The sequence below is a fragment of the Colletotrichum orchidophilum genome (assembly GCF_001831195.1).
Source record: "Colletotrichum orchidophilum strain IMI 309357 chromosome Unknown Scaffold_27.1, whole genome shotgun sequence".
Classification (NCBI taxonomy): domain Eukaryota; kingdom Fungi; phylum Ascomycota; class Sordariomycetes; order Glomerellales; family Glomerellaceae; genus Colletotrichum; species Colletotrichum orchidophilum.
In genome coordinates this window covers 350,668-370,609 of record NW_019172983.1, presented here as the reverse complement: position 1 = coordinate 370,609, position 19,942 = coordinate 350,668, and the positions used below count along the sequence as shown (strand labels likewise).

The window sequence follows — 19,942 nt, the reverse complement described above, 5'->3', positions numbered from 1 at the left end:
TGAGTGCCTCAATGAATACTAGTGACATGGAGAACCTCCAACGCCGTGCTTGTACGGCATGCGAAAACCGCCCTGAAATACTCCTCAAAACTAAAATTGAAAAGACAAGGAAAACACGCGGTCTCATAATCGTATCCTGCTTTCCACAAGCCAAACTAAATTACTTCTTCATGTTTGTATGACGTGATAGCAGCTACCTGATGCTGGCGTCTTGGGTTACTGCGCGTAATGTATAGAGAAGAAAACCCCAGAAACTGCCCTCACTCCATCTTGAGAGGACCATCCATGGTTCTCCCAGGTGTGGCACTTGCTCTGCCTTGCCGAGCCATGGCATTTGCATTCGCAGCTGGTTGGCTTCTTTCACCCATGGGTACCGGCATCATTGATGTTTTCTCAATTGCGGGCGTTGCCCAGTTCTGCATGCTGGCCACAAAATTTGCGAGGTCGTTGTCTTGCGCAGACTGCATGGCTTGGTGAGCCCGGATTTGAGCCGCATAGGCAGCGGCCGCGGCGAACTCTTGAGGCTGCCCGGGTGTATTCTGCCCAGGCATGCCCTGCGCATGTCCTGCATTATCGTTCCGGGGACCAATGTTTCGTCCTCCAAAGTACCCATACTGCTGCGGCATGGCTGGCGCTTGCCGTTGGGCAGTGCGCTGGCGAGACTGTTCCCCTGTCCATTGACTTGCTCGCTGTTCCTTAGCCTTCTCAAGGAAGTTCTGTCTTGCGTGGATGTCGGGAGGCCGCTGCACACCCTTATTGCGAAACGTCTGCCTCTTCAACTCCCTCGGCTCTCCATAAAGTGGACCCCATTGCTCTTCAAAGCCCAACAAGATAGGTTGGTTAGGGCTGGGCTGGGCCGGAGGCAAGATAATCGGCAGTTCTTGAGGCGAAGGCCTCGGAGCCGCCGGCGGTGCCTGCCTTTGGACGATGCGGCGGTTTCTGGGAATTTGCGCGACTTCGGGAACGGGGTCAGGTCTACTCATCACTAGGCGATTTCGCTGCTCTAGCATTCCACGGTGATTTTGCTGTCGAAAAGCCCAGAACGGAATCCCTCGATGCAACAGGGGGTCGCCTCCAGGAGCTACAATGGCCGGCTGGATGTATTGAGCAGCTGGGTGCGGTGGATTTGCAGCGCCTTGGACCAGAGGTTGTACAGGCCCGGCCGCTATAGGACCGACTGGGAAGTTACCGTATGGACCTATTATTCTGGATCGAACAATGTTGGCTGGCTCGAGTGGTGGTGGATCTGGTATAGGGAGTTCTCGGTGGTTTGGGTCTAGCTGAGCTGGTACAGGCTGCATGTTTGGGCGGTTCTCCTGATGATCCGTTGATGCTGCCGATGTGACCTTGAGGAGGTCCTCCTTTGCCTTCATCGAGGGGTGTCGCTCCAGAATCTCTTGGCGGGCTTTCGCCTCGGCGTTTTGTACTTCTTCATTGTGACGCACGTTGACATCATCAAAGAGAGGGCAGTTGCCCTGCTTTCCACCTCTTGTCCTGTCGTCGAAGTGATCGTAATCGCAAGACTTGGAGCAAACGTAGCATTGGATGTTCCTACATCCTTGCTTGGTACAGGTCATTTTGTTGCACCCTGATTCTTTGACAAAAGCCATCCCACCTGTCTCAACGTCAGTACCAGGTATCATTCAACAAATTGAATTGATCCAATCGATAACTAAGGTAGCCAAAACGACTCACATTTGTTGCATTTTCGGATGAGTGCAGTTGACATGGCCTCTTCAATCTGACGTCGAGCACCTTCTGTGCCATCACTAGCAGCTTCTTCACAGGTCCGGGGTAGATGTGTCTCTTCTCTGCAGAGCCGGCAGCTGACTAGTTGGCACTCGGGATTGTCGCACTTGAACTCCTTGTTGATATCGACTGATGGATATTCGGCAGCGTAAGGGCAGAAGGGACAGGTCTCCAGGTTCTCAATGCCAGCCATTCGGAGGACAGCTTCGGATTCAATTCGATCTAGAGCTGCAGAGAGCTGATCATCAATAAACTTGAGGCGTTCTTTGCGTGAGAATCCAGCGCTGCATCCATCCGTGGACATGCATAGGAGCTCATATTTTGAGAGCCCAACAGCTGTTTCAGCGTTACGGCGTGCACAGTCGACACAGAAGACCTTGAAAGGGTCAGCAAAAGTCTTTAAGAGAGGGGTGCCATGTGCTCACGTGGATTTCATTCTCGCAGCAGACCATACGGTTCACAGCGAACTCGCCAAAACAACATCCACAGTCCGTAACAGTGCCGAAGGCCTTTGCATTTTCAAAGTTTTCAGCTTCTTTAGCAGCATGGAGTTTTGCCTTCGCCCGCTTGGTATGGGTAGCCTTCTGCACTCGACGGGCGGCCACAAGTTCTTCGAAAGCTCTCTTCTGATCAGCAGACGATGTTTTGATGAGGTTATCCAGGTACTCCCCTTCAAAAGAACGATCCAAAGGTGGAGTCGGGGTCTTCTTGAGGGCAAAGTCGAGAGGGATGCCATCTCTCACACCATTTTGCAGATTCCATACAGCTTCATCTATGACGAGGTACGCTGGCAGCAACTGATTATCCTTGTCAGAGAAGATCTTCAGAAGGCACTTCTGGAGAACGCGAGGGAACTCGTGCTTCAGAATCATCTTTCTATATCCAGTGTCAGCTTCATTTGGATGACGAGCGTGCCGCAATGAGGCAGTCGGCATTTGAATAACTATGGCCGTATAAGAGATGTAGGGAAACGAATGGGATCAGACTTACGCTATGTTGATGTAGGGGCCGTCGAATTCCTTCAGTCGGTTTGGACTGGCATAGAGTCTGAGGAGGTTCGCCTTCTCTTCATCGTCCTCTGACTCTCCCCGCTTTCGCTTCAGACTCTTTTTGCGAGATGCCTTGGGATAAATTGCACCGTTCTCAGTGGAACTCAAAATGCTGTCGATGGTTTGGTTGGGGTCGTGATTGACCTTGGTGGCTGTCTCCTCTAGATATTGGAGACAAATGTCTGGGAAGACGCTGAGAACTGTTGCCGCGCAGGCGTCCTTGTCGCCATCGGCTACCTCCATTCCTGCGGTGGAGGGCGTGATTGAACGATGTGTTATCACAAGGCCATGGGTGAGAACAGTTGCGACGTGTTTCGCGAGCCTTGGTAAAATTCCAGAACTTTTATGAACCACTGTCTCGTCTTGGACGGGATGAAGTCCTTGTGCCGCCTGAAATACTCGATGGTCACTGTGTTTCGCATGATCAGCAGCAGCCCTTCGATCTTGACACCACCTGCTCAGCAAAGCGAACATGATGGGTATGTGAGGTAAGGTAGGTATTGATGAAAATACAGCAAGCCCGATCTGGCATTCGCATTTCAGGATGAAAATAGCCAATGTCACAGCGCATCCCAGTGAGTGGTCTCTTTGTAAACGAGGGCTCGCCGATGGAAGCGCATGAAGGGTAAAAGAAGGAGACAAGAAGCGGGCTCAACACACTAGCGTTGAATATCAAGGGCCACCTCACTTACGTCTATGCGCGTTGCGCTCGCGCGTGAAGCTTGTCTGTTGCATGAGGCCCGCAGTGTAGGATCAATATTGGGCCATGCAGGGAGGAAGGTTCACGGTAAATGAGCAAGCCCAGAGAGGCTATTCATGAAGAATGGCAGAGCTAGTGGCAGAGCTCAGTGCGCCACCGAGGCCCGATACGAAAGAGTAGAAAATATGACAACAGAGTGGATCATACATACCTGCAATTAGGTTAAGTCGCGAAGTCGCAGGGAACCTTTTCGTCTCGGGTTTGTCTGGCGGATTCGTCTGGGGTCCAAAATCTTTGATGCCCAACGAACAGGATGTGAGTGATTGTGAGTCGTTGGCTGACTTGAGAAGCCGGATGCGCTGAGTGGACAAAAGATGTCGAAGTTGTTATTTTGTGTCTGGAAAAGAACGGGATGACACCAAACAACGAGACGAGAGGAAGTGAAGGTTGAGGCGAGAGCCGAGAAGAGAGGCGGTACCGGATCGAATGGGTACAATTCTCGACGGGAGGCAGGTATGGCAAGAGCAAAGGGCGATTCCTGGCGCCTTCCTTCTGGGGACCCTTTTGGCGCAAAGGTATTGTTTTTCCAGGTCCGCCCCCTCCTTTCCTCAATGGGGGGTTATTCTCTCTCTCCCGGCACCTTTTTGTCGCGGAGCAAAAACAAACGAAATTCACCTTGAGTGCTTTGGATTGGTGTTGAAAAAGTTGATGTTGACTCCCTGCTTCCAAACGGCCTTCACCTCCGGCCTACCTTGCACTGGGTACCTTATCGACCGTCGTTCGACAGCCTGAGAATCGCCTGACCAACTGACCGGACGATTTTACCCCTCGCTCCCGGTGCGCTTTTGCCTTGCCGCCTAGGCAGGTCGTCTTCGTTGCCCGTCTTACCTCACCTAATCCTTCTTTCTCGTCGACCTTGTTACTGGATACGAAGACTGAGAAAGCGACACACAGCTTGCGCCCACAAGGTACGTTCGGCATGTCGGTGATGGGCATGAGGTGACGTTGGCACATCTGGACATGACTTAAACCGACCGGTGGATCGTCAGATGGCCCCAGGAAGTTGGACATACCCCGGGCTCCCCTTAGCGCTATTCTTCAGCAGGGAAGGCCCCGGTAGGGCTCGAACGGGTGCAAATTCCAATCAGAGGCGTCGTTGGGTGTCTCGTGTCTCACTTACTGGCGTGGCGACCGCTCGTATGAACAAGTCTTTGAGTGAACAGACGGCTGCTACTTGCTACTAAAGATGAGGAAAACTTCATCTTCGTCGTGTTCGATATCTTTTATTTACGTAGGCCACCATCGATGTTTCTTGCGACTTGAAGCATCGGGCTATGACAATACTATACATAGTACTTACACGGCATTCGAGAATCAGCCGTCAGAGCACACTCCCTTTCTGATGCATTTTCCACTTCTGAGGGTGACCAGGTGCTCTCGACTCGACCCGTACATGCCCTATATTAGATGTCGCAACATCGACCCTCCAAGTTGGGCCAACGCATCTCGGCATATGAGCTGAAGAAGGAATTGTCTTCCATTGGTGGCGATAGCTAATAATGCATCCATCTATGCATCTTGCGACGAATAAGGATGGTGGCACATTATTTGTAGTACAGCCAGCCGCCTGCCAACTGTCCAGTTTTGTCCATGACTCTCAAATCCCGACGCACAGTGATGAAAATCCTCAAGCGATTTCCCGCCACGCATCGTCTCCCTCAGGCCTAGATAAATCATTCGTAATCATCGTCAGAGGCCACAAAGTCGTCTTCGTCGTCCTCACCCTCATCCTCGCTCTCAGATACAGGCCTTCGTCGGCGCCTAGATGATCGTCTCGTCCCAGCCTTCTTCTTGGGCTTCGGCTTGACTTTCACTGGCTCGGGTAGAAGCTCGGGCTTAGACAAAGCTTCCCTCTGATCCTCCTTTGCGTCTTCCGCGCCGTCGGCACTGTCGACAGTAGCCACCTTCTCACCATGGCCGTGATCCACTTGCAGGGCGTCATCCATATCTTCGTCTTCATCGCCCTCGTCCACCACTGGGAAAAAGCCAGAGGTGAACCGCTTGGGCTGCTCGACCTCTTCCTCATCGTGACCTTCGGGGAAGAAGCCCCCTGCCATTTCCTCTTCCCTCATCTGCATCGCTTCTGCGTCCAGTTGATTTTTGTCTTCTTCTCCGTCGTCAAGAACTGCTTTGGAGGCCACGGCCGCTCCATGCTTCTGGAAGACAGGGACACTATCGTCGACATGGCCGTAATCCTGGCGAATGCGCTCGACAATCCGGAGGCCCTTCAGAAATTTGCTCCACATCCGCAACGCTTCCTTGCGTCGCTTCTCGTCCTCCTTGCGTGCTCGCTCTGCCTCATCCTTGCGGATTTCCTCCATTACTTGGTCATGATATTCCTCGGCTATGACAACACCTTGAATGACTGGCACGGCCATCCGATTACCAAACTCGAAGTCTACGACGGCTTCGGCATAATCAATCCCGAGCCTCTTGCAGACCTTGACAGCTCCTCGGAACGGGACATGTGCAGCACCTTCAGGGCACATGTGCTCAGCAAAGAGATCGATGTTACTTGAATGTGTTAGCATACGGATTCCAGTCAATGGGAACTCAGACATACCCATATGAGTTCTTCGGAATGATGCCGTCTTTGATAGGCGGCGGAATAATCCAGTCCGTCTGCTCAAAGCTGTATAATCCCTGAAGAACCTTTTCGCCGCTGGCAGCCTCGGCCTCGGCAATTTCTCGCCGCCTATTGGTCGTAGCCGCACGATATGGTACCCTCTTCAGAGGCATCTCACCAGGCTTGGGCGCCCTGCCTTGCTTGTGCCACGTCTCTGCACTCTTGACATTGACAACGCCTTTTCTCGAGTAGACCGGTTCCTCGGAAATCTCTCCGCCCTTTCCTTTGTTATTGAAAGTCTTGACAGGTACTGCTGTGGGTAGGAGGGCCTCCTCGCGCTTGAGGTGACGCTCGAGGCAGAACTCCTTCGATTGCTTGTAGTACGCCAGAGTTTCGCTGCCTTCCTTAACCTCTTTCTTCTCTGGTTGGGCGGGTTTCAGATCTGTCGAGTCCTCAACATTATCCTGTTCGGTGAGCGGATGCTTTCCACTGCCCTTGATGTAGCCCTTCATTGCTGACTTGAACCAGTCGAATTGATCATATCGTTTCACCTTCCCGTGTCTGTTGTAAATCGGTACCTTTTCCAATGGCATCCTTGCCCCTTTCGTGCGACCCGGCCACAGCTGTTTTCGCAAATAGCGAACCGTCACGTCTTTCGCTGTGCCATCCGGAGAAAATCCAACCACATATGCCATGGTTTGTTTCGCCTTTTCTGCCTTGCCTCCACGTGGTTCGAGAGACTCGACCAAGTCTCGATTAGTACCGACAACATTCTTGACGATTGGGTCCGCTGGCAAGTATTTATTCGTCACTTTCGATAAAACTTCCGTCCAATAGTGTGGAAACTCAAGGTCCTTGTCAAACTTCTTTGACGGCGATTTTGGCTTTCGTGGGGTCATCTCTAATTCTATGACCGACTCATCGTCGCTGTCCGGATGCTCCAAGCCAAGTTCATCGTCCGAATCATCTATCTCAATGACGGCATTCTTGTTGCTTGCTCGTCTCGTGCCAGCTCTTCGTGATGGTGTTGTCTTTGGTGTTTGCTTTGATGTATTTTTCGCCGGGGTATTCTTAACCGTCTTCTTCGTCTCCCCTTTCGCCATGCTTGTCGTTGTTGCATCGGTCGTCTCCCTCGTTTCGTCACTGTTTTTGGCGGCCGAAGCTGCTGCAGTCTTCTCCTTCTCAGGATCTGCTTCCTCCAGCTTCGTCCAACCGAAGCCCAGGGGTTGAAGGTTTGCAACCATCCGTGCCTCCAATCCCAGGGCTCTCATAAGGGCCGTGAAAAGCTGCGATCCCACATCCCGGCTTCCTGTGCAGTCTTGAGCGCATTTCCGAAACCCTTCGAGGCCGTTGATACGTTCTCCGAACCTTTCCTGATCTGAATTTTCAGTCTCCCAGGCTTTCCGCAATCTGCCGAGTCGTTCAGGCGACATATATCCCCATTTTCGAATACCAGGCGCTGTGACACGGAAACGTTGCCTCCACCAGGCGACGAAAGCCTTCATAAGTCTGAACAAGGGATCGCCGTGGCTCAAGTCGACAGCGCCTGCCTCTAATCTTCCAGCAGCGGCACCCCAATCTCTGGAGTCCTCATTTTCGGTCTTTTTCCCTTTGTCCTTTCCTCCAATCTTTTTCGCTGGTTTAGCCGCTTTAGGTGGTGTTTGCTTTGGTTTGGTGTCTAAGCCGCTGGTCCTTCTCCATCGCTCCACTTCTTCCCACAGACGAGGAGGAACGTGAGACATCATGATCGCCTGGACTTCCGGGTCGCAGATCCAAGAGTTCCTAAGTGCGTTATGCCACAGAAGGTACTGTACGTGGATGCAGTGCGTCACATTCCGAATCTTCTTTTCGCGCTTGGTAGGCCCCTTCTTGTCGCCATACGGGTCCGTCATGGCAGTACCGAGCCCGGCGTCAAGGGTGAGCTGCAAATCTCTGGAAGCAGTCGGCGCTTTCGCCAAGGTGGTCCTTGGGGCAGGAACATCCTCAAACTCGATGTCGTCGTTCTCATCTTCGGACGAGTCCTCGGCCTTGTGACCGTTTGCAATAGGCACATCCTCAAAATCACCATCGGACAGATCGCTCAATGAGCTGGACTCATCGCTGTCACTGATGGTATCAAGCGCAGAACGGCCCACCTTGGATGACTCAGGCGTGGTGGTAGCATCCAAATCGTCGTACAAAGTCGGCTTTCTGCGACCGGAGCCGGCGGCAGGCTTTCCTTGCCCTTTCGATACCTGCTGTCGTTTGGACGTCGGCTTGACTGGCGACTCCTCGCGCAACCGCTTCCGCGGCACATGAGGAGGCATTGTGACGCGTTGTGTCAGGAAAGTGGCCTGCTCATTGTCCAAAATTACAAGCTCTGGAAAGCTTTACAGGAGAGATGCAACAGCGCCGTTAACAACGTCATTGATTCGCGAGAAACGCATATAAATATGACCCACTTTAATCATCCGAGACCCGCTAAATCGGATCCGATGAAAGAATGGGTCGCATCCGGGGATCCTTTGGGTGCCCCTCCTTTTAGCTCCGGCTCGTCGCCGTTATTTCCATGTCTCTCGTAAGGGCAGTTTGGATGACCAATGTCCACAGAGACATTCGATGTGCCTATGCATGTCGCGCAAGCTTCACTGTCCTCGGTGATCTGGTACGGCGAAATAATCCACCTTATGGTAAAGTCGTGCCTTTAGTTGGTGCTCCTGGCCATGGCCAGTTATGGATCTTACCCTTTTCAGGCTGCCAGTGGCCACGCACAGGCTGTACTTGGCGCCTGGGCTCAGTGGCTGCCCCGCTGACAGCGACCCATGGATTGAATCAACTTAACTCAGCGAAACCCGCCAACTGGCTCCTTCCAGACACTTCCGCCGCCATTTCTCAGCACCCTAACATCGCCATCTCCGTTGTTGCCACTCTCAGCCTCGTGACACTCGCTGCGTCCTCGTTGAGGACCCCTCGTTGAGGTCTACGCAAGCTCTACCCATATCCAAAGACAATTGAAGAACCTCGCGGATAAATAGAGAGAGAGGAACCAAAAACGTCATCACAATGGCGTCCTCATCCACACCCGAAGAGACTAGCTACGTCAAGATGGACGAAACCAAAGACGGCTTTGACGAGACCCTCGTAGGCAAGCACTGCGAGTATGAATACTGCAATCAACTCGATTTCCTCCCCTTCTTCTGCCAAAGCTGCAAAAAGACGTTTTGCCTCGACCACCGATCCGAAACTACACACAAGTGCGCCAACGCTGGCGCCTGGGCCGAACGCCGGCGACAGGCAGAGCTCGCGAAACCTTCCTATGGCCAAGGTCGCCAATTACGCGACACCGTCACCCAGAAGCCTTGTGCATCACCGACCTGCAAGACCACCATCGGCACCTCGCTAGTGACTGGCGTCCACTGCCCGGGCTGCAATCGCGACTACTGTCTCAAGCACCGGCTGAAGGAAGACCACGACTGCAAAAACCTCGTCCCGCTTGGTGCTCGGCCAGGATCACAGATCGACGTCGCAGCGCGGACAAAGAGCGCATTCGACAAACTAAAGGCCTGGGGGACCGCGAAGAAGGAACAAGCTGGTCGGGCGCTACCGAAACCGAAACCCACATCCGCGTCTGCGCGTCTGATAGCCGTAAACAACCTCAAGAAAACGGCAAAGGGCGACGACAAGCTGGCGCAGGAGAAGAGAGTCTACCTATACGTCGAAGCAGAAGCGGCAACCGCTAAGGCCAAGTTCCCCAAGGGCGAGTTCTTCTTCTCCAAGGACTGGGTTGTTGGAAGGGTGCTGGACGAAGCCGCGAAACGGTTACAGGTGGAGAACCTCAACAACCGATCGTCGGACGAGCGAGACAAGCTACGGGTGTTTCACGTGGAGGGAGGACGACTTCTGGAGTTCAACGAGAAAGTCGGGGCTTCACTGGTCAGCGGCAATACCGTCGTCCTGCTTCGCGGCGTTGGGCCGCCGCCTGACCTCATGGAGGTTTAGCGAATGATGATGACTTGATGAATATGTTCATAGTGGCATTTTCCGTATATACCCTCAATTACACCCTACACGCCGAATCAAGGCCGTGTCATTCGCTTCCCTTGTACCCTGCTCCGTGAATTGGAGATTCCTTCATACGCCAAGCCAAGTCCGATTGAGTTGTGTTCCAAATCATCCTTCAACGCCAAACCTACAGTTCCTTTTCCTTTGGCCTCTTCGCCAATAAGTCTTCACGACCCGTGGCTGGTGCGTCGCCAACGAACTCCTTACCACCATATGACTCAAAGCCCTTGTGGAAGATCCACTCCACAGCGTTCTCGACCGGTTCGTCGAAGAGACTAGGCAAGAAAGGCACAACAGCCAGGCCGAGACCAATAGGGCCCCAGGTCCTTATTTTGGCGTTCTTTACGTCCTTGAGGGCTCGGCCAGAGTACCTTACGACACTGTGAATGGTAAAAGCTGGTAGACCCATGCTGGCAATGCTCTGGAAGATTCCTCGCTGGACCATGACTGTCCTGTAGTCGTCTAGTGGCGCGACTTTGCCACCTGGGACAACTTCGCTGGGGTGCGTTGCATCTGACACAGCATCCGGCAGTCCCGTAATCTTCGCTTGCCGCGCCGTAAGCTGGAGATGCGGGTTGAGGACACGCTGATTAGCCCAGTACGCCTTGTAGCCTTCGTAACTGACATCGCCGAGGATGTAAAGCCACGATATTCCGTACGCGGTGCGGACAATACCGGGATGCGCGACTGGCCGGAATGATTCGCCAATATCAGAGGTGTAGGCAACGTATCGGTGGGCGGATAGCATGATCGTGCGGATGCGCGTAACGTAGGCGGCATAACGGACCTTTGACTCGGTAGACTCGGGTGCACTGTCGCATGTCAACTCAGCATTCTAGTTCTGTCACAACCGTCGGCACTCACTACCCGTCCACCAGTTCGTCAAAGAAATTGTCCTCCCTATCCGATTTATCGACTATCTTCTGCAAGGCCGCCGGCAGCTTCTCACGTGCCGGAAGCTTGTTGGGGTCGTATGTCTTGGCGCCATCTTCCTTGGGCGACTCTTTTTGTTGTTCAGTCGTCTTTTCTTGGCTTCTTCCCCACATGTTGTATTTTGGTGTCGAGATATTTCGTCTGTATTTGAACCACCTGAGTTCGCTTCGGGGAACTTGACAGCTTTATGGGTGCATGGATGGCGGCAGTGCTGGGAGTGCTGGGGGAGGGGGGCCTGGGGGATTTCGCCCAGCGCCAGCGCGCCGGAAACGCCCGCGGCATGAATCTTCTGATTTCGGTTGTGACGTCGGCTGCTCCTTGGTTGAGAAAGGTGCATGGGAGCTTGCGCCACCGGGGTATTTGCATAACTTATCCATTTGTGGCGCAGCTCCGTGAGCTGTTGGTGGCTGGAATTCCCCGCTCTCCCGACCCTGTCAGAGCCGAACTTGGTGGCCTTACAATTCAGGCAAGACATTCTCCAGCTTCCGAACGAATTTCGAGCTCCGAGTATCGATGTCCTCGACGAATCTTATTCAACTCCAATTGCCTCCACCCCGTCGAACCAATTTACACCTAAAGGCTCGCAAACCCCCTAATACCGCCACAATGGTTCAGATGTACACTATCGCCGGCCGCCAGGTCGGCTCCCACTACGTATGTCGCTATTCCGAGCGCGCCTCCGCTCCCTGCAACTCCCGACCCGGCCCCCGAGCATCCAAAGGCTAACCTCTTCCGCGCAGCTGGCCATGGGCGTTCTCGCGGCCCTCTTCGGCGGCGCTGCCTACGGCACCAGCGGCAGCAAGCCCAAGGCCACTGCCATTCCCCCCATCAACGCATCCAGCTCCGACGAGGCCGACTTCATCAAGTGCGTCATTTCACCGAACGGACTGGAATCGAGGCCGCGTTTCCCCTTTGCTGACGAGGAGACAACAGGAAGTTTTTGGACAGCGCGGACAAGGACGAGAAGGCGAAACACTAGACGGGCGATATCGGGCGAGTCATTGGTCTTTTGCGACCTAGTGTATTCATAGAGGGCTTGGTTGATGGGAATGAAGACACTTTCTGACCAGCAAAATACGACGACGACATGTACCGCGAGGGTGACTCGAAGTCAATATCAACACGTTTTATCCCAAATTTTATCCAGCGACAATAGCATGGAGACAAAACGAAGGTTTCAATTGACAGGAGGAATTACCAAGGAACTACATTGAACTCGCCGTCTTCAACCTCGCAAAACGTCCCTGAGGCGATGGCGCCTCTTTCTGACTCCAACAATCGTACGAAGACTTCCGCTCCATCTACCGGCTCTTTCGTACCGCGAAACCCATTGAAAGCTGTCTTGCAATGCCCGGGGCTAGTTGCCCAGAAGACGATTTTTCCACCGGACGTCCTTCGTTCTTCGGCCAGATGGAGTTGCAGGGTTAGCATGTTTAATGCGGCTTTGGCCATGCAATAGTTGATGGATGCCGCTGGCGGCAGCTGTGCGTCGCGTGAGACGGATATTCTGTCGGAAAGTTCCGGGAGTGATACATGCTTACCTCTCCATTTGCTGTCCTCGTCATGCTGCCTCTGGCACTCGAGGTCATGATGACTCGAGGATAATCTGATTTTCGAAGAAGTGGAACGAATGCTTGAGTGACAATGAGATTTGAGGTGACACAATTTGCGAGTACAGCGTTGGTTGCTGACCGGACCTCCGGGAAGTCTAACGATTCAGGAACAGTGACTCTGGCTGCGTTGTTGATCAGGACTGTTGCAGTTAGCTCTTCGGATCCGCATCTAGAGCATAAGTGCCTAGCCTACCATCCAGCTTGCCATATCTCTCTTCGACAATGGCAGCAGCGGCTGCAATGCTAGCATCATCCTCTATATCAAATGGAAGTACGTCTAGAACTACTTTGACGCCCGTATCTCTCCACTTGCAGACCGCTTCTTCGCCAGACTCATGTGTGCGGCATCCGATGAGAACGGTGGAGTTGGGCACCCGGCCGGTGATGGCTTGGACGATCCCAAACCCAATTCCTCTATTCGCGCCAGTGACAAGAATGATAGCCATAGGGACTGAATAGAAAGAGAAGGTGCTTGGCATCAGAAACTTCGTAATAGATTCTAGAATTACCTTTATGTTGTAAAACGGTGGTATCTGGCGAAGTACACTGCGACGCGATCCCGGACTTAGTCAACCGTACGGCCGTAAACCCGATGTTGACGCCGGAACGGCGGAGCAAGGTGTGTAAGCCCGATACCGCGCCAGTAAACTTGATCCACACCGCCCGAGCCGCATGGGCCCCACATGCAGTTACGGCATTCCCCCGAGCCGGAGCTATTGGAAGCAGACATAACTCGACACGTAGGACTGAAGTGTTTTCAAATTTGTCTGTACTCTCTGGTTGGGAATAAACATAGTAGTATTTCGGAAAAAGAAAAGGCAAATCGTAAGAATTTTTCTTGTTTTTTTATTTGCTGCTGTAAAGGTGCCGCGAGATCCAATTGGGTACCCAAAGTGTAGTTTAGCTCTTCCAAACAAATCTCCCTATCCGAGCATATAGTGCAACTTCCCACAAACAATAGCCAAGAAAATATGCATGCAAACAGATCATCTTCACCATGACGACAATTAAGGAGACTAAGATCAAGTCCGTTGCGACTCCAGTAGAAGTAAGGGGATTCTTCTTCCCGGCTCAATCTGAGCGTCCACCAGGGCTTTAATTGCTCAGATCTACTTATTGACCGCCAGGTACCTAGATAAGGGATCGTTTCAGTCAAACCCCAGACAACCGTCCCAGCTCAAGCAAGGTGAGTATCTCAGATCTCATCGGCAGCATGTCTGCTCTGCTAACGGGACATCTAGCAGGCGGGCATCTCAATCATTCAATACGACCCCGCTCTCGAGTCCATCATCGGCCCCAGCCCAACCCACGCCCTCATCCTCTCATCCGCAGAAGCCTCAGCCAATGCCTTCTTCCATCGTGGATGCGTTTATGTCCCTTCCCGAAATGAGCTCTGGACAACTTCAGCGCCTCTCGCGACTAGCGACCCCACACGGCTCCCCACGATCCTCATGTCCAAGGTCATAGTCACGCGCAACATAGCCAACGGCACTCTAACCGCAGAATGGGCCAAGATGCGCCCGCCACCAGTCATGGCGATGCCCGCGGGTGGTTGTATAGTCGACAATGACATTACCGTGTGGTGTTCGCAGGGGACCATGGCCTCGCAGACGGGAGGTGTCCTCTCCATGCCGGCAGGTAGACCTCCTCAGCTGGTGGCTTCTACGTACTACGGCCACGACTTCAACTCCCCGCACAGCGCCGCCGTCTCATCTCAGGACAACGGGATCTGGTTCACGGATCCATGCTGTGGGCATGAGCAGGATTTCAGGGCTCGTCCTCAACTGCCGCCGCAGGTATATCGCTGCGATCCGAAGACTGGAGAAGTGAGGGCTATGGCCGACGGTTTCGCACGGCCAACTGGTATCGCGATTGACGAGCAATCTTCGACTCTGTATGTCGCGGATGCCGGAGGTGTACGCGTCGATGGCAGTCTCAACTTGACTGAGTGAGTTTGATTCTGCTTACTAAACGTCTTTATCAGCTCTAACTATCCTAGACCGCGGAATATTTATGCTTTCGATATCGTGAATCGAAATGATTCTATTTTCCTAGCCAACAGGCGGTTATTCGCCCTTGCTAGGAGAGGTGCTCCCATGCACCTCATGTGTGAGGAGGGCAACGTATGGGCTGCCTGTAGCGACGGCATTGAGATTTGGAACAGTGGTGGTTCATTGCTTGGTGTGATTACGGTGCCAGGTAAGTTTAATGGCTCTCGGTCTGAGATCTTATTCATCTTATCTCCAGTTTGCTAACAAGGCGTCCTCGGCAGGTGGTGTCATGAGCTTCTGCCGCGGCCCAGGTGAATCAGTCTATGTCTGTGCCGACCAGAGGTTATGGAGGCTCCAGCGTTCCAGCGTCTGCGGGGATCAATCAGTTGCGAGCCCGGAATTAATCTAAGTACATCTAAAGACATCCAATAAAATCGCGATGGGGTGGGCTACGAGTGTCGAACGTCCCAATTACACTACTCTTCCTGATGGGGGAGAGCTCCCGGGCGGCCAGGGAAAAGGATGAAGTAGACTAGATAACAAGTCGAAGAATTAGCATAAATTAACATTAACAGATGGGTCTAATACAGTTCATGCTGCATATGAAATAGCAGATGAGGCCAGCCCTTTCCATGGTTTTGTAGACTTGGTCTTTGCCGAATTCACTGCCAGCACAACATACTAGTAGACGACAAGAGCTATTCCTGTGGCGGTGGGCCGTTGTGTAGGACAGTCCAGAGTGTCTCTGAAAGACTGGTACCTTGGCACGCTTGCACTCTAGCATTGTTGTTTCTGCCTTGAGCCTGCCAACACCACACCGCGAGCCAACTTGACGTGCCCCTCAACAATCACTCAGTCTTGAATTCATTTCTCCGTATGAGATACCAGTTATCAATGAGTTTTTCGCATTGGGAACCAACTATCAACGGTCGATAGCTGACTGCGAGAATCTAATTCTTGGAATCTATCTCTAAGTTTCTTCTAGCTGCCCTCGCGAAAACTTTTACCTCGTTCCACCCTAAGCAAGTTTTCTTTCCCTCTCGTTGGTTACTTAAAGTTTCTTTCTCCAAGATGTCTCATCTCAAGGGGACAAGAAAATAGAAAGAAGAAGGACCGGAGAGTGACCTTTAGGTAATGGATTCAGCGAGAAGTATCCCAGATCCTCGTAGAAGCTCCCTATCAACGTCAATGGCTTACACCAGCATTAAATAGTCGAGGTGCGAGTCAAGGATATCTTACACAAAAGAGGAATCGACTTTGTGATAATAGCCTTCTAGGGAGCCCGATAGTGGAGAACCCCGATCGTGGGAAATCATCTTTAACACATTTTCTATAGTCATTGTTGTAACCATTAAAGCGTTCACGGAATTTCCGTTGATCTATGACGGCAATCCCACCGAAAGTCTACCAGCACTATGGCGCTTTGTCCGCGAGTTCTCTCAGCTGGTGGGTAGAATCCATCTGCTCTAGTATATTATTTGTTCAATTGATACTTTAAATAGCCCGTTTTTTGTGTCCTTGGTATTCGCTTTCGTAGCAGGCAGAACTATCAGGAGCTACGCTCATTGGAGACTGCAGCAAGGAGAACGAATCGGCTTCTTGGACCAACTTTTCGGATCCCACGCCCGCCAATTAATATGCTGCAACAATAGAAAGAGCCAAAAAAAAAAAAGCAGTTTTGGGGCTTGATATTTTACTACTTTGTATGCCGGGGTGAACTGGAGGTAATGAAAACAAGAAAGGGGGGCGCCAACGAAGCGTTTATGTACGACGAAAGGATAAACGAAAGATGAGAAGATCGAAAAGCCAAATGACCACGGCAAGTCAAATTCAAAAGAATAAGGTCAGTCAACGGTCATGAACGTTGTGAGTACATGAGTTCAAAGGCCTCAAGCCACTGTATTTGTTTTGAGAGCTACTACTTCCACCAAAGCTCGTCTAAAAGCCTCCGTGTCCAGTCGTATCCAGCCGTCTACATACACCAAACTCTTGTAACATCTGTCCGACAATAACCATACCCCCTATCGCAGGAGTGAAGCAGATCGCTGCGCCGATGACGACATAAAGATAGAACGAGGTCTCGATTATTCGGAAATACTTCGCAACCAGCCAGTCTATCGCTCGCTGCATAAAGGTCGCATTCTCAAGAGCGTACGCTATCGCGTCGTTTGCACGAATCTTGTAGACGCCGTGGATCTCGGAGGGAAATACCGTGAGCATCCTGATTACTGGGCCCATGACGATACCAAAGATGAGCCAACTGAGGATCCATACTTGCTGGTAGATGTTACTATGTCCCGGGCTAAATCCGGTCACGCCTGCCACTAGGATGGCTGGAATTAGGAGTAGTACTGTTGTGACGGCGAAATAAGAGGCGTGAGCTGCCTGAGAGGGCCAAAACGTCCTCAATGGCTCCTTAATACTGTCGACGTCGACGCTGGCGACCATGCCAGAGAACCTGCCACCCAACCTTTTCGCTCTATCGAGATCTGGGGTGTGCACGAGGTAGATGCAGTTGTACTCTGGGGTGACGAGGAGCGCTATCAGGTTGACGAGAGACATGAAGGCATACGGGACAACGGTCACCCCAAAGGCCGCGTAGCCATATCTCTGTAGCTGGTCGCCCTGCGTGCGGTAAACGGTCGTCACACCCCACGCGGCTTGCCCTAGAGCGAACAAAGCCTTTGGGATGTTGTAAGTGCTACCCAGTTGGATGTTGGAGCGGTCGAGATGCGCAGCCCCCGACCCCGGCGGCGGCATCAACGGCGTACCCACGGGTACCTCAACCAAGATGAATCCCTTGGGTAGGACGCAAGTCCCGTGAATGGTCCGGGAAGAATGCACCCATCGACCGGCGCCGCGAAAGCGAGACCGATACCAAGGGGGTGTGGGAATATCGTACCTAAGGTAGCATGAACAAAGTTAGTCAAATGCAAGTCATTTGAGATGTTTAATGCTTTGAAATTGGAATTATTCCCACTAACCAGCTTCGAGCCCTCTCAAAGTTCATTCGCCTCAAGGAAGTTTCCATCCACGAGACTTTGGACCTTTCGGTTTCGTCAACAACCATGCAAAGCGCGCCGGCCCTAATGGCCCGACTGAGCTCGTCGCGCCTGACTGTGCCGGCGTGGGAAAGCAGCCAGCGGGCGGCTCGCAGGGAACCGGTGCTTGGCAGGAAGAGAGCCGTTAAGACGGTGAAGCAGGTCTCGAGGATGGACTCGCCGGGCCGGCTGGGGAGAGTGAGGGCATGGACGAAGTAGTTTGTTGCGTAGAAGATGACGAAATCGGTCCAGATCGGAGGCGTGCAGATGAGCCTTGGGTCACCGTGGTTGACGGTTCCCGGTGGGACGGTGATGGTGACGTTCATCGTAGACCTGAATTTTCGTGTAATTCAAACGCATGTCCTCCTTGAAGTGCAACCTCGGCAAGCCGCTCGATGTCTAGAATGTCTCGAAGAAAACGACGCAGGCGGATGACGACTGAGCAGAGGGTATGAGTCCCGGAGCACCGAGGACCCGTAGACAGAGTGTCCACGCCGGTTGACAAGAAAGCTCAGCTTTCTTAGCAAGGCTTCGTAGGTTCAGAGATTCCGTCAAACAACTAGGACTGTGTAGGTCGACAGAACTCAACTGTTCAGGTATCTTGTAAGCCCGTCACACCAGGCATTGACCGGTAATGGGAGAAGAGCAGAATGCATCGTCACCGAATAATTCTTAGAAAAGGACATGGCAAGATCCCGATTCCCATAGCACATGAATGTCAGGGGCGAATAGGAAAGATCCGACGGCTGAGTCTACCGAGATGTGTTGAAACGACTCTCAACTCAGACTGGTGGGATTGACCACTCCTATTCGCCAAAAGTTCAGCAGAGATGGAACAAGCTCCGGCGCATAGAGATGCTGCAGATCGGAAGACCCTTGCTGTCGGCAGAGCTTATCTTATCAGTTGCGTAATCTTAGTCAGCCGATCGCACTTTAATGTGACGCGTCTCGACGCGTCTTCCGCGGGGCATTCCATCTTGAGGAGAGCATCTCTATCTGAAGAAACTTGCTTTTCCACGTCCCAGACGCAACAATGGCACCTGCAGCTGTCGTGTCCGCAACCATGTCTTTTCCCGACAACTCTACAAAGCAGAACGGCGCTGCTCCCTCTAAGCGCCATGAGGAGTACCAGTACCTCGATCTCGTTCGCGAGATCCTCGATGAAGGCGAGCATCGGCCGGACAGGTAAGCAGGAGAGAATATATCCAAGCAGCGAGTCCAACTGGCTGACACAGACCCCAGGACTGGCACCGGAACATACTCAATCTTTGCTCCCACTCCTCTCAAATTCTCCCTCAACAAGGACGGCGAGCCCCTCTTTCCCCTCCTGACGACGAAGCGTGTCTTCCTCCGCGCAGTTATCGCCGAACTTTTGTGGTTCATTGAGGGCAACACATCATCACTTGCCTTGAGCGAAGCAGGCGTCAAGATCTGGGACGGTAATGGATCGCGCGAATTCCTCGACAGCGTTGGCCTTTCCCACCGTGAAGTCGGTGATCTCGGCCCCGTATATGGCTTCCAATGGCGCCACTTTGGCGCCGAGTACGTGGACTCCAAGACGGTTTATACTGGCCAAGGCGTCGACCAACTGGCCGAGGTTATCCACAAGCTCAAGACGAACCCATACGACCGCCGCATCATCCTCAGCGCGTGGAACCCGGCAGACCTAAAGAAGATGGCCCTCCCGCCCTGCCATATGTTCGCACAGTTCTACGTCTCTTACCCGCGAGCCCGCGGCGCGCCCGCAAACGAGGAGCAGAAGCCAAAGGGGCACCTACACTGCCAAATATACCAGCGGTCCTGCGACATGGGACTCGGCGTGCCTTTCAACATTGCCAGCTACGCGCTCCTGACGCACATGATCGCGCGCGCCTGCGACCTCGTCCCGGGAAGCCTGACGCACGTCATGGGCGACGCACACGTCTACGCGGACCACGTAGACGCGCTCAAGGTGCAGCTGGAACGCGAGCCGAGAGACTTCCCCCTTTTGGAGATGAAGAATAGGGAGCCGGGGTGCAGCATTGACGGGTGGAAGGTCGAGGACTTTGTGGTCAAAGGGTATGAGCCGCATAAGACGATTGCCATGAAGATGTCTGTGTAAAGGCAACGAGGCCTATGCGCCGCGGGGGATGACAGTTTATTTTTTTATCTTTTGGGGGGGAGTCTGATTTTTGGCTCTTCTGTTGGCTTGGCATGGGG

General features: G+C 52.7%; 9 protein-coding genes across 9 annotated transcripts; 4 read left to right on the top strand and 5 right to left on the bottom strand.

Moving 5' to 3' along the window:
- Positions 1 to 260: 260 nt before the first annotated feature.
- CORC01_04284 (ubiquitin-conjugating enzyme) lies at positions 261 to 3,272 on the bottom strand (the record flags this gene model as incomplete). The annotated part of the gene is made up of 4 exons (XM_022615932.1): positions 261 to 1,615; positions 1,696 to 2,125; positions 2,175 to 2,625; positions 2,740 to 3,272. The coding sequence occupies 4 exons, from the start codon at positions 3,270 to 3,272 to the stop codon at positions 261 to 263; spliced, it is 2,769 nt and encodes a 922-aa protein (XP_022477677.1).
- Positions 3,273 to 5,231: 1,959 nt separating this feature from the next.
- Positions 5,232 to 8,430, bottom strand: CORC01_04283 (Rad4 transglutaminase-like domain-containing protein; the record flags this gene model as incomplete). Its single annotated transcript, XM_022615931.1, has 2 exons — positions 5,232 to 6,072; positions 6,122 to 8,430. The coding sequence occupies 2 exons, from the start codon at positions 8,428 to 8,430 to the stop codon at positions 5,232 to 5,234; spliced, it is 3,150 nt and encodes a 1,049-aa protein (XP_022477676.1).
- A 736-nt stretch (positions 8,431 to 9,166) lies between these two features.
- Positions 9,167 to 10,102, top strand: CORC01_04282 (AN1-like Zinc finger; the record flags this gene model as incomplete). Its single annotated transcript, XM_022615930.1, has 1 exon — positions 9,167 to 10,102. The coding sequence occupies one exon, from the start codon at positions 9,167 to 9,169 to the stop codon at positions 10,100 to 10,102; it is 936 nt and encodes a 311-aa protein (XP_022477675.1).
- A 190-nt stretch (positions 10,103 to 10,292) lies between these two features.
- Positions 10,293 to 11,211, bottom strand: CORC01_04281 (uncharacterized protein; the record flags this gene model as incomplete). The annotated part of the gene is made up of 2 exons (XM_022615929.1): positions 10,293 to 10,977; positions 11,030 to 11,211. The coding sequence occupies 2 exons, from the start codon at positions 11,209 to 11,211 to the stop codon at positions 10,293 to 10,295; spliced, it is 867 nt and encodes a 288-aa protein (XP_022477674.1).
- A 493-nt stretch (positions 11,212 to 11,704) lies between these two features.
- CORC01_04280 (uncharacterized protein) lies at positions 11,705 to 12,077 on the top strand (the record flags this gene model as incomplete). The annotated part of the gene is made up of 3 exons (XM_022615928.1): positions 11,705 to 11,752; positions 11,839 to 11,963; positions 12,032 to 12,077. The coding sequence occupies 3 exons, from the start codon at positions 11,705 to 11,707 to the stop codon at positions 12,075 to 12,077; spliced, it is 219 nt and encodes a 72-aa protein (XP_022477673.1).
- A 215-nt stretch (positions 12,078 to 12,292) lies between these two features.
- Positions 12,293 to 13,157, bottom strand: CORC01_04279 (uncharacterized protein; the record flags this gene model as incomplete). Its single annotated transcript, XM_022615927.1, has 3 exons — positions 12,293 to 12,580; positions 12,640 to 12,851; positions 12,905 to 13,157. 3 exons carry the CDS (start codon positions 13,155 to 13,157, stop codon positions 12,293 to 12,295), a joined length of 753 nt encoding a protein of 250 aa, XP_022477672.1.
- A 551-nt stretch (positions 13,158 to 13,708) lies between these two features.
- On the top strand, positions 13,709 to 15,111 carry CORC01_04278 (uncharacterized protein; the record flags this gene model as incomplete). The annotated part of the gene is made up of 5 exons (XM_022615926.1): positions 13,709 to 13,759; positions 13,847 to 13,897; positions 13,953 to 14,659; positions 14,711 to 14,910; positions 14,984 to 15,111. 5 exons carry the CDS (start codon positions 13,709 to 13,711, stop codon positions 15,109 to 15,111), a joined length of 1,137 nt encoding a protein of 378 aa, XP_022477671.1.
- Positions 15,112 to 16,640: 1,529 nt separating this feature from the next.
- Positions 16,641 to 18,069, bottom strand: CORC01_04277 (uncharacterized protein; the record flags this gene model as incomplete). Its single annotated transcript, XM_022615925.1, has 2 exons — positions 16,641 to 17,604; positions 17,687 to 18,069. The coding sequence occupies 2 exons, from the start codon at positions 18,067 to 18,069 to the stop codon at positions 16,641 to 16,643; spliced, it is 1,347 nt and encodes a 448-aa protein (XP_022477670.1).
- A 707-nt stretch (positions 18,070 to 18,776) lies between these two features.
- On the top strand, positions 18,777 to 19,844 carry CORC01_04276 (thymidylate synthase; the record flags this gene model as incomplete). Its single annotated transcript, XM_022615924.1, has 2 exons — positions 18,777 to 18,928; positions 18,986 to 19,844. The coding sequence occupies 2 exons, from the start codon at positions 18,777 to 18,779 to the stop codon at positions 19,842 to 19,844; spliced, it is 1,011 nt and encodes a 336-aa protein (XP_022477669.1).
- Positions 19,845 to 19,942: the final 98 nt, after the last annotated feature.